The sequence below is a fragment of the Nanorana parkeri genome, unplaced genomic scaffold, assembly GCF_000935625.1.
Source record: "Nanorana parkeri isolate BGI_ZX_2015 unplaced genomic scaffold, ASM93562v1 scaffold526, whole genome shotgun sequence".
NCBI classification, from domain to species: domain Eukaryota; kingdom Metazoa; phylum Chordata; class Amphibia; order Anura; family Dicroglossidae; genus Nanorana; species Nanorana parkeri.
In genome coordinates, this window is record NW_017306794.1 from 500,599 (window position 1) to 513,028 (window position 12,430).

The window sequence follows — 12,430 nt, forward strand, 5'->3', positions numbered from 1 at the left end:
ATATATACACATCTGACCTGGAAAAAGAGCATGCAGCAAGTGAAATTTGAAAATTGTAACTCTTGCATATTTGCTTTAGGTCAGTGCCTCACCTCGGAGGTTTGCGCTATGAAAAAACATGTATGCATTTACAACTTCAGCATTTCTATCCCTATAAACTTTAAAGAAGGCTGAGAAGTAAACATGAAAGAGTGCTAAATCACACACTACCTAAGTTTATGTTTAAAGGAGAACTATGGGGTTAGGGCTTTTCCCCATAGTTCTCCTAAGGGTAATGAGAGGACACAAACAAGCATCCTCCCATCACCCAAAGCTCAGTATACTTATACGCCGCAGCTGAAACAGATCCAGACAATTATGTCTGGATCCACCCAGCTGCGTGAGTGACAGCTGGCTCTGCCTATCTAGAGGCAGAGCCAGCTGTACCCGCCCCCTCCCCTATCCGTTCCCGCCAGTCAGTGCTGGAGGATCGGAGGGGGGAATCCAGACCCTCCCCTGTCACGGCTCTCTGCAGTGACTGGATCGAGAAGTGAGTGAGCGCCGGTATGTGTTCGCTCACTTCCCGATCTACTGCGCCGAACTGTGACAGTTTCATCGCCACAGGTCAGGTGGAACTATGAGGAGTGAAAATCACTCACCTCATAGTTCTCCTTTAAGTTACTCTTACTACCAGTCTAGAAATATCACATAACAGTAACCTGTTCTTACCGATCTTCCGGCATTGTGGGGGAAAGGGCAACCATTATGGAGCAATCCTTGGCTGTCATGGCCACTCTGTATTGTTGAATCTGAGAAGAGAGAGAGAAGATTGCAGGTGACAGCTGCATTTATGTAGCATCCAAAAAACTACATCCCAAACCTGAAATGATAAACCCAATTTAGGTAAATACACAGCAGCTCATAATAAAGTAGGCATAACATGCCCATGGCTGCATTTGCTGCATTTGCTACCGAGAGCTGAAACATAGAAATAACCACAGAGGGAAATGGAAAGTAAATGTATAACTTTTCTGAAAACAGGAAGAATTGTTTGCATGATATTTGCACAAATATTTATCAAAATTATATATTTAGTTAGAAATATACTTAAATTCTTTTAGTTCACACAAACACAATAAAATATTGTTATTCTGTAAAAAATTAAAGAGTGGAAAGTGAATGTCAAATGTGTCAAGCCTCCTGATTTTCAAATGTCCATAAAATGACAAAAAAAAGCAATACCCAAATTTGTATATAGGTTGCACATTAAAAATCTTTACAGCTCATTAATCTAGAGTTACCCATAAATGGTGGCCCTAGAACTATTCTGCCGGGGATACCCAATATGTGGTGCACAATTGGTGTTTACATATGCACCTGTGACCTTGGGTATGCATCAATTCTTTAAAATAAATAAAAGTTTAAACTTTTTTCAATTAAAGGAGAAGTATTTCCAACACTTGGAGCCAGCATTAGAAACTGCAGCTGTCACGTCCCGGCTCTATAAAGAGCACTGAGATCGCTCAGCTCACAGTCTGCAAAGAGCAGTGACTGTCACCCCCTACCTTTTTTATTCCTTGAGCACTCACTGGAGGGATAGACAGGGGAGGCGGCGTGCCATGATTGCGTGATCTTTCCCGGCTGTGCCATGACTCTGCTCTGTCAACATATAGGTGGCAGTAGACTGCTATATGCTGACCTTGGGTCACACCAGTAGATTTGCAAATGTACTCCTGTAATAGCCCTGTTATAAGTTTCACTAAGATACTGGAAAGTCGGGGCATTTGAGGGTGAAAGAAGGGAATAAACATTGTGGAAACCATGATCCAACCACCATCGAAAAGGACCTGAAATTTCGCAACCGGGAAAGAAGAAAGAAAAATTTAACAGAATCCCAGAGACGAAGAGTGTGACTCAGGAGCTGGTTCAAACGGTTCAGCCTATAGGACGAGGGAAGCCATGGTAAGGACTCAATGGGCAGCAATCTATTAAATTCAACATCGTCCAAAGAGGCGGATCAGAAGAAGTATGCATACGGGCAATAGGGGTAATGTAATAACGTAATAGTGATGAAGATTAGGCACCGATAGGCCACCCAAAGTTTGGGGAGAAAAATGTTCAGAGATTTGGTGCCTCAAGTTACCCCAAATAAATTGGAGCAAATTCCGTTATTGTATACGGATAATGTGACCAGCGATCAAGGCCGATAGAGCCCTGAGTGCATACAATAATTTAGAGAGGCAAGTAATTTTTATTGCATTGATGTGGCCTACCCAGGAAATAGGGAAGACCGCCAAGAGTCCAACAGAACATTTAGTTTACGAAACAGGGGAGGGAAGTTTGCTTTATAAAGGGAATCATAATTCAGCGTAAGGTGGATAACTAAATACTGCTACGCCTCTGTCCATTAAAAAGTGTACGAAGAACGCAAGTTCAAAACCATAGAGCAGGACAGAAAAAAACAACGCTTTTGACTTAGATTGATTTACCCAGAGACCTGATAGAACTAGTTCGGAAGAGATGTTGATGGGGAAGTTAAAGACAACAAAACAATCTCCAAAAAGGGACAATTTGAGGTGAAGACCTGCAATCTGTACTACTTTAACAATGATATTCATGTGGATGGCCTCATCCAACAGTTCCAATACAAACAACAGGGGTTGGAAATAGAAGAGATTCAAACCCATAATATCGCAGTTTTGCCTGAGAGGTACTATAAAAGGCTGCTACCCATGCGAGCAACTGTGAAACAAAGCCAAACCGATGCAAGACAGCAGTCAAGTAGGACCAAGATAAATAATGAACGCTTTTGAAATGTCAGCAAAAGGAGACTTTGAGATCTAGATCTTGCACTAGATGGAGAAGATGAAGTACTTTATGGACGCTATCACTTACTTGATACTTAAGGACAAACCCAACCTGGTCTTTTTTGATAATCTGGGCAAGAAAAGTTTTAAGCCTAGAGGCCAGAATTTTAGTAAGGAGTTTGATATCTATGCTAATTAATGAGATGAGCCTATAGTTGGACCATCTATGAGGGTCTTGATTTTGGAATCATTACTATATTTGCTGTTAACATAGTGGGGGAGAACCAATCTCCGTGCTTAAAGGAGAACTATGAGGCGAGTGATTTTCACTCAACCTCATAGTTCGAGCCGACGTGTGACAATGAAACTGTCACACGTCGGCTCAATAGATCGGGAAGTGAGCGAACATATACCGTCGCTCGCTTCTCGATCATGTCCCTGCAGAGAGCCATGACTGTCCCTCATGGCTCCCTGCAGGGATTCCCCCCTCCGATCCTCCAGCGCTGACTGATGGAACAGACGGGGGAGGGGACGGGTACAGCTGGCTCTGCCTCTAGATAGGCAGAGCCAGCTGTCAATCACGCAGCTGGGTGGATCTCGACAGTAATGCGACCGGCTGCGGCGGTCTTAGTATACAGCGAGCTACTGAGCTTTGGGTCATGGTAGGATGCTAGTTTGTGTCGTCCCATGACCCGTAGAACTATTGGGAAAAACACTTACCCCATATTTCTCCTTTAACCTGAATGAAAAGTAGGAGTGAGGGGGCATGGTCAAGACATGGCGGAGTAAGCACGCACATTTATCCCGATATCCGGTCCTGCTCTGCTTGCCAGTCTTTTGGCACTTATTCAGCTGATCATGAGCTCTACAGAGGAGACTCAGGACACCCAGGGCCCTCTTTAACGCAGGGCAAAAGGGGCAGTTCCCCCGGGCCCAGTCAGTGTTGTGGGGCCCAAGGCAGCTGCTCCTTTGAGCCCCCAAAAGGTACACTGCTTGCTCCCGAACTAGAGATGCAGGATGCCAGTACCTCTTCCCTTTCCCTCCCCTCCTCCCATCTTCCTCGTGGTTTCTCTCGTCTCTCCCACCCGCTGTTCCTTGCAGACAGGCGGCAGAGATCGAAGACTGGGACATTTGTTTACCCGCCTTCTGCCTAGCAACTGATGATACGGATGGGCGGCTCGGTTGGTCTAGGCATGCATGACAGGCTCTGATCCCCATGCTTTGTTGCTATACGGAACCAGCCTGCCGTGTGTGTACATTTGCTAGTCTATACGTACCAAATGTTGACCAGATTCCTTTCCTGCAGGCGATCCTGGAGAGTTTGTCTGACTTTGTCGAGGTGTTCTTGTGCTTGAGGGTGACTTCAATATGGTATCTGATCCGGTCATGGATAACTCGAAATCGTCTTTACACCTTTCCTATGCTGCTCTCAGAAGGCTAAAAAATTGGCTTTGAAGGTAGCAACTAGTTGTGTGGAGGATGTTACATCCCAAGGAACATGATTTTACCTTTTACTCCAATTCACATCACTCTTACTCTCGCATTGATCTTTTTCTCATTCAGCAACATATTCTGCACAAGGTTCAGGAGGCTTTCATAGGAAATATTTCTATTTTAGACCATGCCCCTGTTTTGTTGTCCCTGGACTTGTTAATCGTCCGTGGACATGGAGGTTAAATGACTCTCTACAGCAGGATCCTCATCTTGTAGCAGAGATCCAGTCGAATCTGTCTACTTACTTTGCCTGTAACAACACCACAGTCTGTGACCCTATTACCCTTTGGGAGGTGCAGAAGGCATTGCCTTCTAGATAGAATAAAATATAGATTTGTGGTATGCTAGTTGAAATAGGCGCCAGGCTAAAGAAAGCTCACTCAGCGCAGGTTGACCGTTTGTTGCTGGATATCCATAGCCTGGAGTCTCTTCATAAATGGTCCTTGGCACAATTAGTTTTTTCGGAACTGACATCGCTTAGAGAAGGCTAACAACCGAAGATATAGCTGCTGTATTCAGATATTATTACCCCGCCTTGTATAATTTGGCCGAGCACCACCTGTCTCAGACTGCCTTATTTCTTAGATCTAGGATTAATATTTTGCTGATGCAGGCATGCTGGCGCTCTCTGAGGAGGCCGTCAGTTCTATGGAAGCTCCTATAACCAGTGAGGACCTCGCTAGAACTAATACAGGCCCCAGGTCCTGATGGTCTTACGTTGCCTTATTACAAGACATTTTTGGACACTTTATCACCCCATTTCTTAAAAGCGTCAGCTTTTCTGAGGGCACACATCTTGATTATTGCTAAGCCCGGTAAGGATCCACTATTGTGCCAAAATTATAGGCCAATCTCCCTGCTCAATACAGATCTCAAGCTGTTTACAAAAATCTTGGCTTCTAGGCTTGTTTCTCATTTGCATAGTGTTATCCACCTGGATCAGGTTGGGTTTATGCCCACCTGGGAAGCCAGGGATAATGTCATCAGGGTCTTAGATGTCATTCATGCATCTCGTGCTTAGTCAAGTCCCCTTTTGCTCCTATCCACAGATGCCAAAAAAGACATTCGACTGAGCAGATTGGACGTTTATGAAATCGACCCTTAGATCTTTGGGCTTGGGAAATATCATGATGACCTGGATTTAGGCTATTTATACTTCTCCTACAGCGCGAGCTAGGGTGAATGGTACTCTCTGATGCATTCCCAATATTTATTGGCACACGCTAGGGTTGCCCCTTTGCCCTTTAATTTTTATTCTCACCCTGGAGGCGTTCCTACGGAAAATATGGAATAACTAATATCTCAGGTATTGATCTTGGTCGGGAAAGAACACATAAGGTGGCAGCATACGCAGATGATTTGTTGTTTTTTTTCAAATCCAGGGGTTTCCTTACCTAATTAATTGCAGGAATTCCACCTCGATGGAGCATTCTCTAACTTTCAAATTAATTATCAAAAATCTGAGACGCTCAATTCCACGATTCCTCAATCCCAATTAGAGCGTCTATGCACCGAGTTTCCTTTTCGTTGGTCGAACCAGTCCTTGTGTTACCTTTTGCTTACCTTAATCAACTTCCCACCTCTCTTAAAGGATATCAAGGCTGACTTGTCTAGATGGCATTGAGGGCTTTTTTAAAGGTTCGACAGATGTAATATTTTGAAAATGAACATTTTACCGTGTATTCTTTATCAATTACAGACTTTGACAATCTATATTCCTTCCTCTTTCCTCACATCCGTTGCAAAAGACTCCTAGGATCAAGTTGACAGTACTCTGACTTCATAAGACCAGAGGGGGTATTGGTTTGCCAGATGTTATGTACTAGCCCGCGTGCCATCTTGCGAAGGTGGTGGACTGGTTTTGCCACGGTTCGCTGAAGCCATGGGTTGGTATTAAACAAGCTGAGGCTGGTTATCAGCACTCCCCTGATGTGTGGATAACATTCCCAAGTCAGTAAAATCTCACCCTACGGTCTTCCCCACATGAGTCATTTGTTGTAGATTCTTCCAAAAGGAAGACATTTCCCCGTCTCCATCCCCGATGTTCCCGATATTGGGTAATCCGGGATTTGTCCAAGGTGTATGAAAAGCCCAGTACATACTACCAAACATGCAATAGTGCGCAGGCGCGCGCGGAAATGTACACTACGGAACATGCGTGGAAACACACGCATGAAAGAAGACGTGCACAGACCAACAGGGTGGCACACAGGAAGTTGCATAGGACATGCACTAATGGGCTGGCCTATATAAACAAGCATGTAATGTGCACAGGTTGCTGGAAGATCTTCAGCTTGTTCCAGTTTCCCTGTGATTTGATATGGTCTGCTTGATTCCTGCACCTGACTCGACTTGTTTCCTGATCACTCCTTTCGCATGCTACCTGCCACCGAGACCTCGGCCTGTTTACTTGATTGCTCTCTGCCTGGTACTTTGCTGATCTGCTGATCTCGGCCTGTGACCCCGACATCTCTCTTGGTTCTCGATTCTGTACTTTGTTGCCTGGCTGGCTTTGATCTCGGACTATATCCTCGACCTGCTTCTATCTCCTGTTGCAGTCTGGGCCCCTGGATTCCTGGACTCACACAGTGCAGTCTGCTTCATTGGCACTTGTGCTACTCTGTGTCCACACACTCCCTGTCCCTACTTCCAAGGGGTGTTGGACAAGAGGAGCAATGGCAGCCCCCTCATCCATTCAGTCTCCGCTCAGGTACGTGACAAGAGGACTCTGGTTTTCGCTTCATGGTTAAAACTGATCTATTTAGAAGCAATCACTATTAAAAATGACGAATGGGCTGCTTTAGAGATGATATGTTCTGATTCAATGGTCTCACTTGCGGTTGTGGAGTAGGGTACAACTGCCTCACGCTAAGGACTATAATTGTCCCCTGACGGTGTTTGAAAGGGAATGTGAACCTGATATACCGCTTGGACACTGTGTGTCACTCAGGCTCGCTTTGTTGAACCCCCTCCCCCGAAGAACTCATCTCCCTCCTTTTTTGGCAAATGGGAGCATGACCTGGGGATCCAGTTCTCCTCAGATCAACTCCTCTTCGCCCATATGACATCAGTCTGTACTAAATATCAGGAACTGGGCTATAAGATTCTCACTCAATGGTCCAAGACCCCATCGGTGTTACATCGCCTTATGCCTTCAGTTCCATCTGACTGCTGGAGATGTGGTTGACCTGATGGAACAATACTGCATGAGCTCTGGGTCTGCCACTTAATCAGACCTTTTTAGGAAGAAGTGCGTACACTGTTACAAAAATTTACTGACTTTCCAGTTCCAATGGAACCGGCCTTCTGCCTTTTACACCATAATTACATCCCAAAAACAGCGTATCTGAAATATGTTCTTTTGCATTTTATAAATACAGCTAGGAGCTGTATTCCAGCCCTATGGAGCACAACCCACCCTACGTCTATTGCTATGTGGTTTAAAAAGATGAATGAAATCCGGCGTATGGAGGATTTAATTGCGTCTAAGAAAGGCATGATGGGAACATTTTATAAAACTTGGTTCTATTGGATGGAATTTATTTTCTCCTCGGAGTTTGCAGCTCTACTCCTTTCAACCCACATTGAAGATCCTTGAGACTCAATAGCAATTTTAATCTGCCCCCTCTGTAGAGTTTCCCACCGCTAAAAGGTGGAGATCTTTTAAGTGTCTTTGAAGTCCTGGAGGCGAGCATGGGAGGAGTTGATGAGGGAGCTGGAAAGCAGAAGGTCTTTGGAAGAGCGGAGGGGACGGTTAGGGTGATACTTTGAGACCAGGTTTGAGATATAGCCAGGGGCAGAGTTGTGGATGGCTTTGTAAGTGTTGTTAATATTTTGAATGTTATCTTTTGGGCTATTGGAAGCCACTGTAGGGATTGACAGAAGGGGGTTGCAGACATTGAGCGGTTGGTTAGGTGAATGAGTCTAGCAGCTGCATTCATGATAGACTGAAGGGGGGATAGCATGTGTAGAGTTAGGCCAATGAGGAGGGAGTTGCAATAGTCAAGACGAGATATAACAAGTGGATGAGTAATTTTGCGGTTTCATTGGTTAGGAAGGGGGCGTATTTTGGAGATGTTACGAAGGTGAAGGCGGCAGGATTTGGATAGCGATTGGATGTGTGGAAGAAAGGTGAGGTCCAAGTCAAGGATGACACCTAGGACCTTGGCATGGGGGGAGGGTTGGATAGTTGTGTTAACAATCTCAAGGGAAAAGTTGGAGAAAGGTGCACGGGCGGGAGGAAATATCATGAGCTCAGTTTTTCAAAGGTTGAGTTTTAAGTAGTGTTGTGACATCCAGACTAATATGTCAGTTAGTAGATTAGTGGCATGCAAGGACACTGAGGGGGTGAGTTGTGGAGGAGAAAGATATGAGTGTCATCGGCATAGTGATGGTATTGGAAGCCATGTGAGGTTATTAACTGACCGAGGTAGGAGGTGTAGATAGAGAGGAGAAGGGGTCCAAGGACAGATCCCTGGGGACCCCTACAGAAAGAGGAAGAGTTAGATTTGTAGGTTACACTAAAGGAACACTTAGGTAGGAGGAGAACCATGAGAGAGCAGAGTCTTGTAGGCCAAGGGAGTGGAGTTTTTTTTAGGAGTAGGTGGTCAACAGTGTCAAAAGCAGCAGAAAGGTCTAATAGCAAGAGCAAGGAATAGTGGCCATTGTTTTTAGCTGTTAGTAAGTCATTAGTGAGTTTTAGGAGGGCGGTTTCAGTGCAGTGTAGGGGGCGAAAGCCGGACTGTAAGGGATCAAGAAGGTTGTTATCAGCGGGGTTAAACAGAGAAGGGAAGGGAGAAGCACTGCAAGCCCAGAAGCCCCGGTTCGTATCCAGAACAGATGGAACTCACGGGCATCAAACTGGCTGAGGGGGAAGGGGGGAGAAGCCGGCGGCTGTTGATAATGCGATGCTGCGGCCGTGGTTAGGGTGCCAGCGTGATGGTGTTAGGCTAAACTGGAACAATCAATGTGTGTCCAGTGCTGGCAGAACTAAAAGGCACGAGGCTGGCGGAGGCTGGGTCTGTGTGGAACGAGGAAATCAAGGCTACGCGTTTCGAAGTAACTCACTTCTTTTTCAAGCCAGGGAGGGGGAAGAGATGGCGGGGAAACTTTTTAAAGGGAAGAGAGGGGAGGGTTCAATACTGGGCGTGAAAAAACAGCCTATAGAGAGGCAGGGGGCGGGCGTGTGGGCGGACCAATGGCCCTGGTGTGTTAGATGAAGGGGAGTGTAATGTAAGTCGATGACCACGTAATATCTTTTACCTATGGGTAAGTCCCTAGATTTTTTCTGTTTTTCTCTTTTTGTACACGCCATTTCATTTACCTCCACAATTTTATGTTTTTTATTTTTGGGACCACACTCGAACTAATTGGACTAACCACGGAAGTTTGGGAACTTATATTAGCTCCCAGTTTTCCAGCCCCCCCTCCCCCACCTTACAAGGTTCTGCGAAAAATCGCCCTGTTCCCTACTCGGCTTGCAGCGCTTCTCCCTTCCCTTCTCTGTTTAACTTACTCTTCGGTTGGACACCCCGGTCCATACGCTTTTGAAGCTGCTCAAACCGTACAAGGAAACTCCACATATCTCCAATTTAACCCCTCAAGTGTAGCGCTGTATCCTGGCATGCTGTCCTTTTAACTTTCCATGTTATCAGCGGGGTGGCAGCTCAGGCGGCTGTAGATAAGGCGTTCTATGAGTTTGGAAGTGAATGGGAGTAAGGAGATTGGTCTGAGATTGTTGAGGTCAGTAGGGTCGATTTAGGTTTTTTTTGGTATTGGGGTGACCAATCGTTGGGGTAACACCGATGGGGTCTTGGACCATTGAGTGAGAATCTTATAGCCCAGTTCCTGATATTTAGTACAGACTGATGTCATATGGGCGAAGAGGAGTTGATCTGAGGAGAACTGGATCCCCAGGTAATGCTTTATGTCTATCGTCTCATGTTCACTGTTCTTTTTATTGTATTGCCCTTTCTCTTTTTTCCTTCTCACTGTGCAGGTGTTACTATTGTATTCTCCTAATTCCTCTACTGCTTGACCTCTTGCCCTCAGTTCAAATACACCTTGTGCTCTTATCCACCCCAATGTGCAGGAACCTGAAATGTAGGGGTGGCTGGTTGTTTCATTACTCTGCTTGTTGCTATTTTCTCTAAGATTATCTATTTTGAGATATTCGACTGTGCTTTTGGTGATTTTTCACTGCTGTAAGATTTTTTAAATCTTTGTAAAATCGTTTTCGAATTAAACATAAAACACACAAAAAAATAGTTGAGTGAGATGAGGTGCAATCAATGGTGACATTTTCTTATAAAAGAGAGCTGAAAAACCATCAGGCCCTGGTAATTTATTGGACTTCCATCATTTTAATAGCCTGTAACACTTTAGCCACTTGTAACGTCAGAATCCACAACTTCTCTCTGGGTAGAAGTCAGGAAAGGGAGGGATCTATATCTGGAGTGGAAGCATGATGGGAGGATGAAAAGAAATTAGATAAGTGGTGGGAAACTCCTCGAGGATCGAAAGAGGGTTTGCTCGTGCAGATGCTACGCCTCGTTTTAAGGGTTATTGGAGAGAACGTTGGGGCAAAAGTCGTAAGCCTATTCACTAACATGGTACTATGCTTGTTACCGTGGGTGTAAAATTTCTGTTCGGTCCAACACAATTGGCGTTTCACCTGATCAGTGAGACAAAGATTACGTTCCGAACACAGTTGGTCAAGAATTTTATGAATAGAGACAGGGGAAAATTTTAAAGGCGGTGGATGCCTTATCCAGGCCCTGTTCAAGCTGACAACAGTCCCACTCTTTCTTATGTTTAAAAGCCAGTTGAATTACATGACCACTTAAAATTTGTTTGAAACAGAGGAGACAGTCGTTCATGGACCAGGGAGAGGTAGTAGGTCTCTGGAGGATTCAACAACAGGAAAAAAGGACGGGTTGTGATCGGACTAAGGGGTATGATATGACCTCTTAAAACAGCTTTGTAAGCTACCCATAATGTCAATTTAGATGAAACAGAACCAGCATTTAAAGAAAAGTAGTCCTCTGATTTGGAAAGTAACTCACCAAGGATTGTTTGAAAGAGAGGAGACAGTTGTTTATTGACCAGGTAGAGGTAGTAGGTCTCTGGAGGATAAAATGACACAGGAAATAAGGACAGGGTTGTGATCAGACCAACTGGTCAAGGGTATGGACGTGTAAAGTATTCTGCTGTTGGGGCATCTTGGGCTTTTCATCATAGTGCTTCTGTCTGAGGTTTTGCAAGCGGCCCTGTAATGGGCTTTGTTTGTGTATGATGTTACAGCATCATTTTGTGCATCTGATTCCTTGACCATGCTTACAGATGGTCCTCAGAAGTGTCAGGCTGCGTCACCTGGCACCTTTTTTTGTTGGATGCGTTACAAGATTGTTCAGGTGTTTGCTATTAGGGGTCACGAACCTCCTTTTTTTTATGTACAGGAAAAGGAGGTTCATGACCCCTAATAGCAAACACCTGAACAATACCTTCAATACCTGGCTTTTAACAGCGGCGGCTGTAAAGCAGGGTGGAAGAGAAGACCCTGAGATAGAAGATCTGGCTGAATTGAAATACACTAGAGCATGTCCACGACCAGATGCACCACTAAGCCCTTCTCGGCCAGTTTGGAGTCATGAGCAGGACCTGGATCCCCTTGGCCTCCACACTAGGAAGAAGATGCGGCAGCAGACGATCGGAAGGGAAGGCATAATCAGATTGCAACAATCTCAGGGAGGTCACCAGAGCATCCGTCATGTCTGAAGAAATTCTTACCACCTTACTCCTGACGCTAGGCAAAAAACTGGAGATTTGTTAGCAGGTGGGGGGGTTTGGCCACCAGCAGGGGCCGCCCCTAAGCTGTCTTTTCTTTTGTGCCTGGTGTCCTTCTCCTGCAAGTGGCGATATTACCATGGTACATGATCTACAATCAGTTTCCTGTGTCCTTCAATGAACGGAAGAGAAAAGGCAATGGCGATACCTTGTAGGTCGGTGATTGATTCAGGTAGGCCACAGAGTCTCAGGTTCCTCTGACGGGCTCCATTAAACTATATCTTATTGCTTATCCTGCAAAAAATTCTGTTTAAATAAATAGGCATTTATTGTGGCCCTGACAGCACAAAACAATGTTGGAAGAT

The 12,430-nt window shown here is 45.1% G+C and overlaps 1 protein-coding gene across 2 annotated transcripts in view; it reads right to left on the bottom strand.

Annotated features, from left to right (window-relative positions):
• The window catches only part of IPPK (inositol-pentakisphosphate 2-kinase), a 325,056-nt gene that overhangs the window by 8,572 nt on the left and 304,054 nt on the right, over window positions 1-12,430 (bottom strand). For both annotated transcript variants that reach the window (XM_018561475.1, XM_018561474.1), the window contains one exon: window positions 709-788. In XM_018561475.1, coding sequence (XP_018416977.1) covers window positions 709-788 — 80 coding nt within the window. The remainder of the gene's footprint in view (window positions 1-708; window positions 789-12,430) is intronic.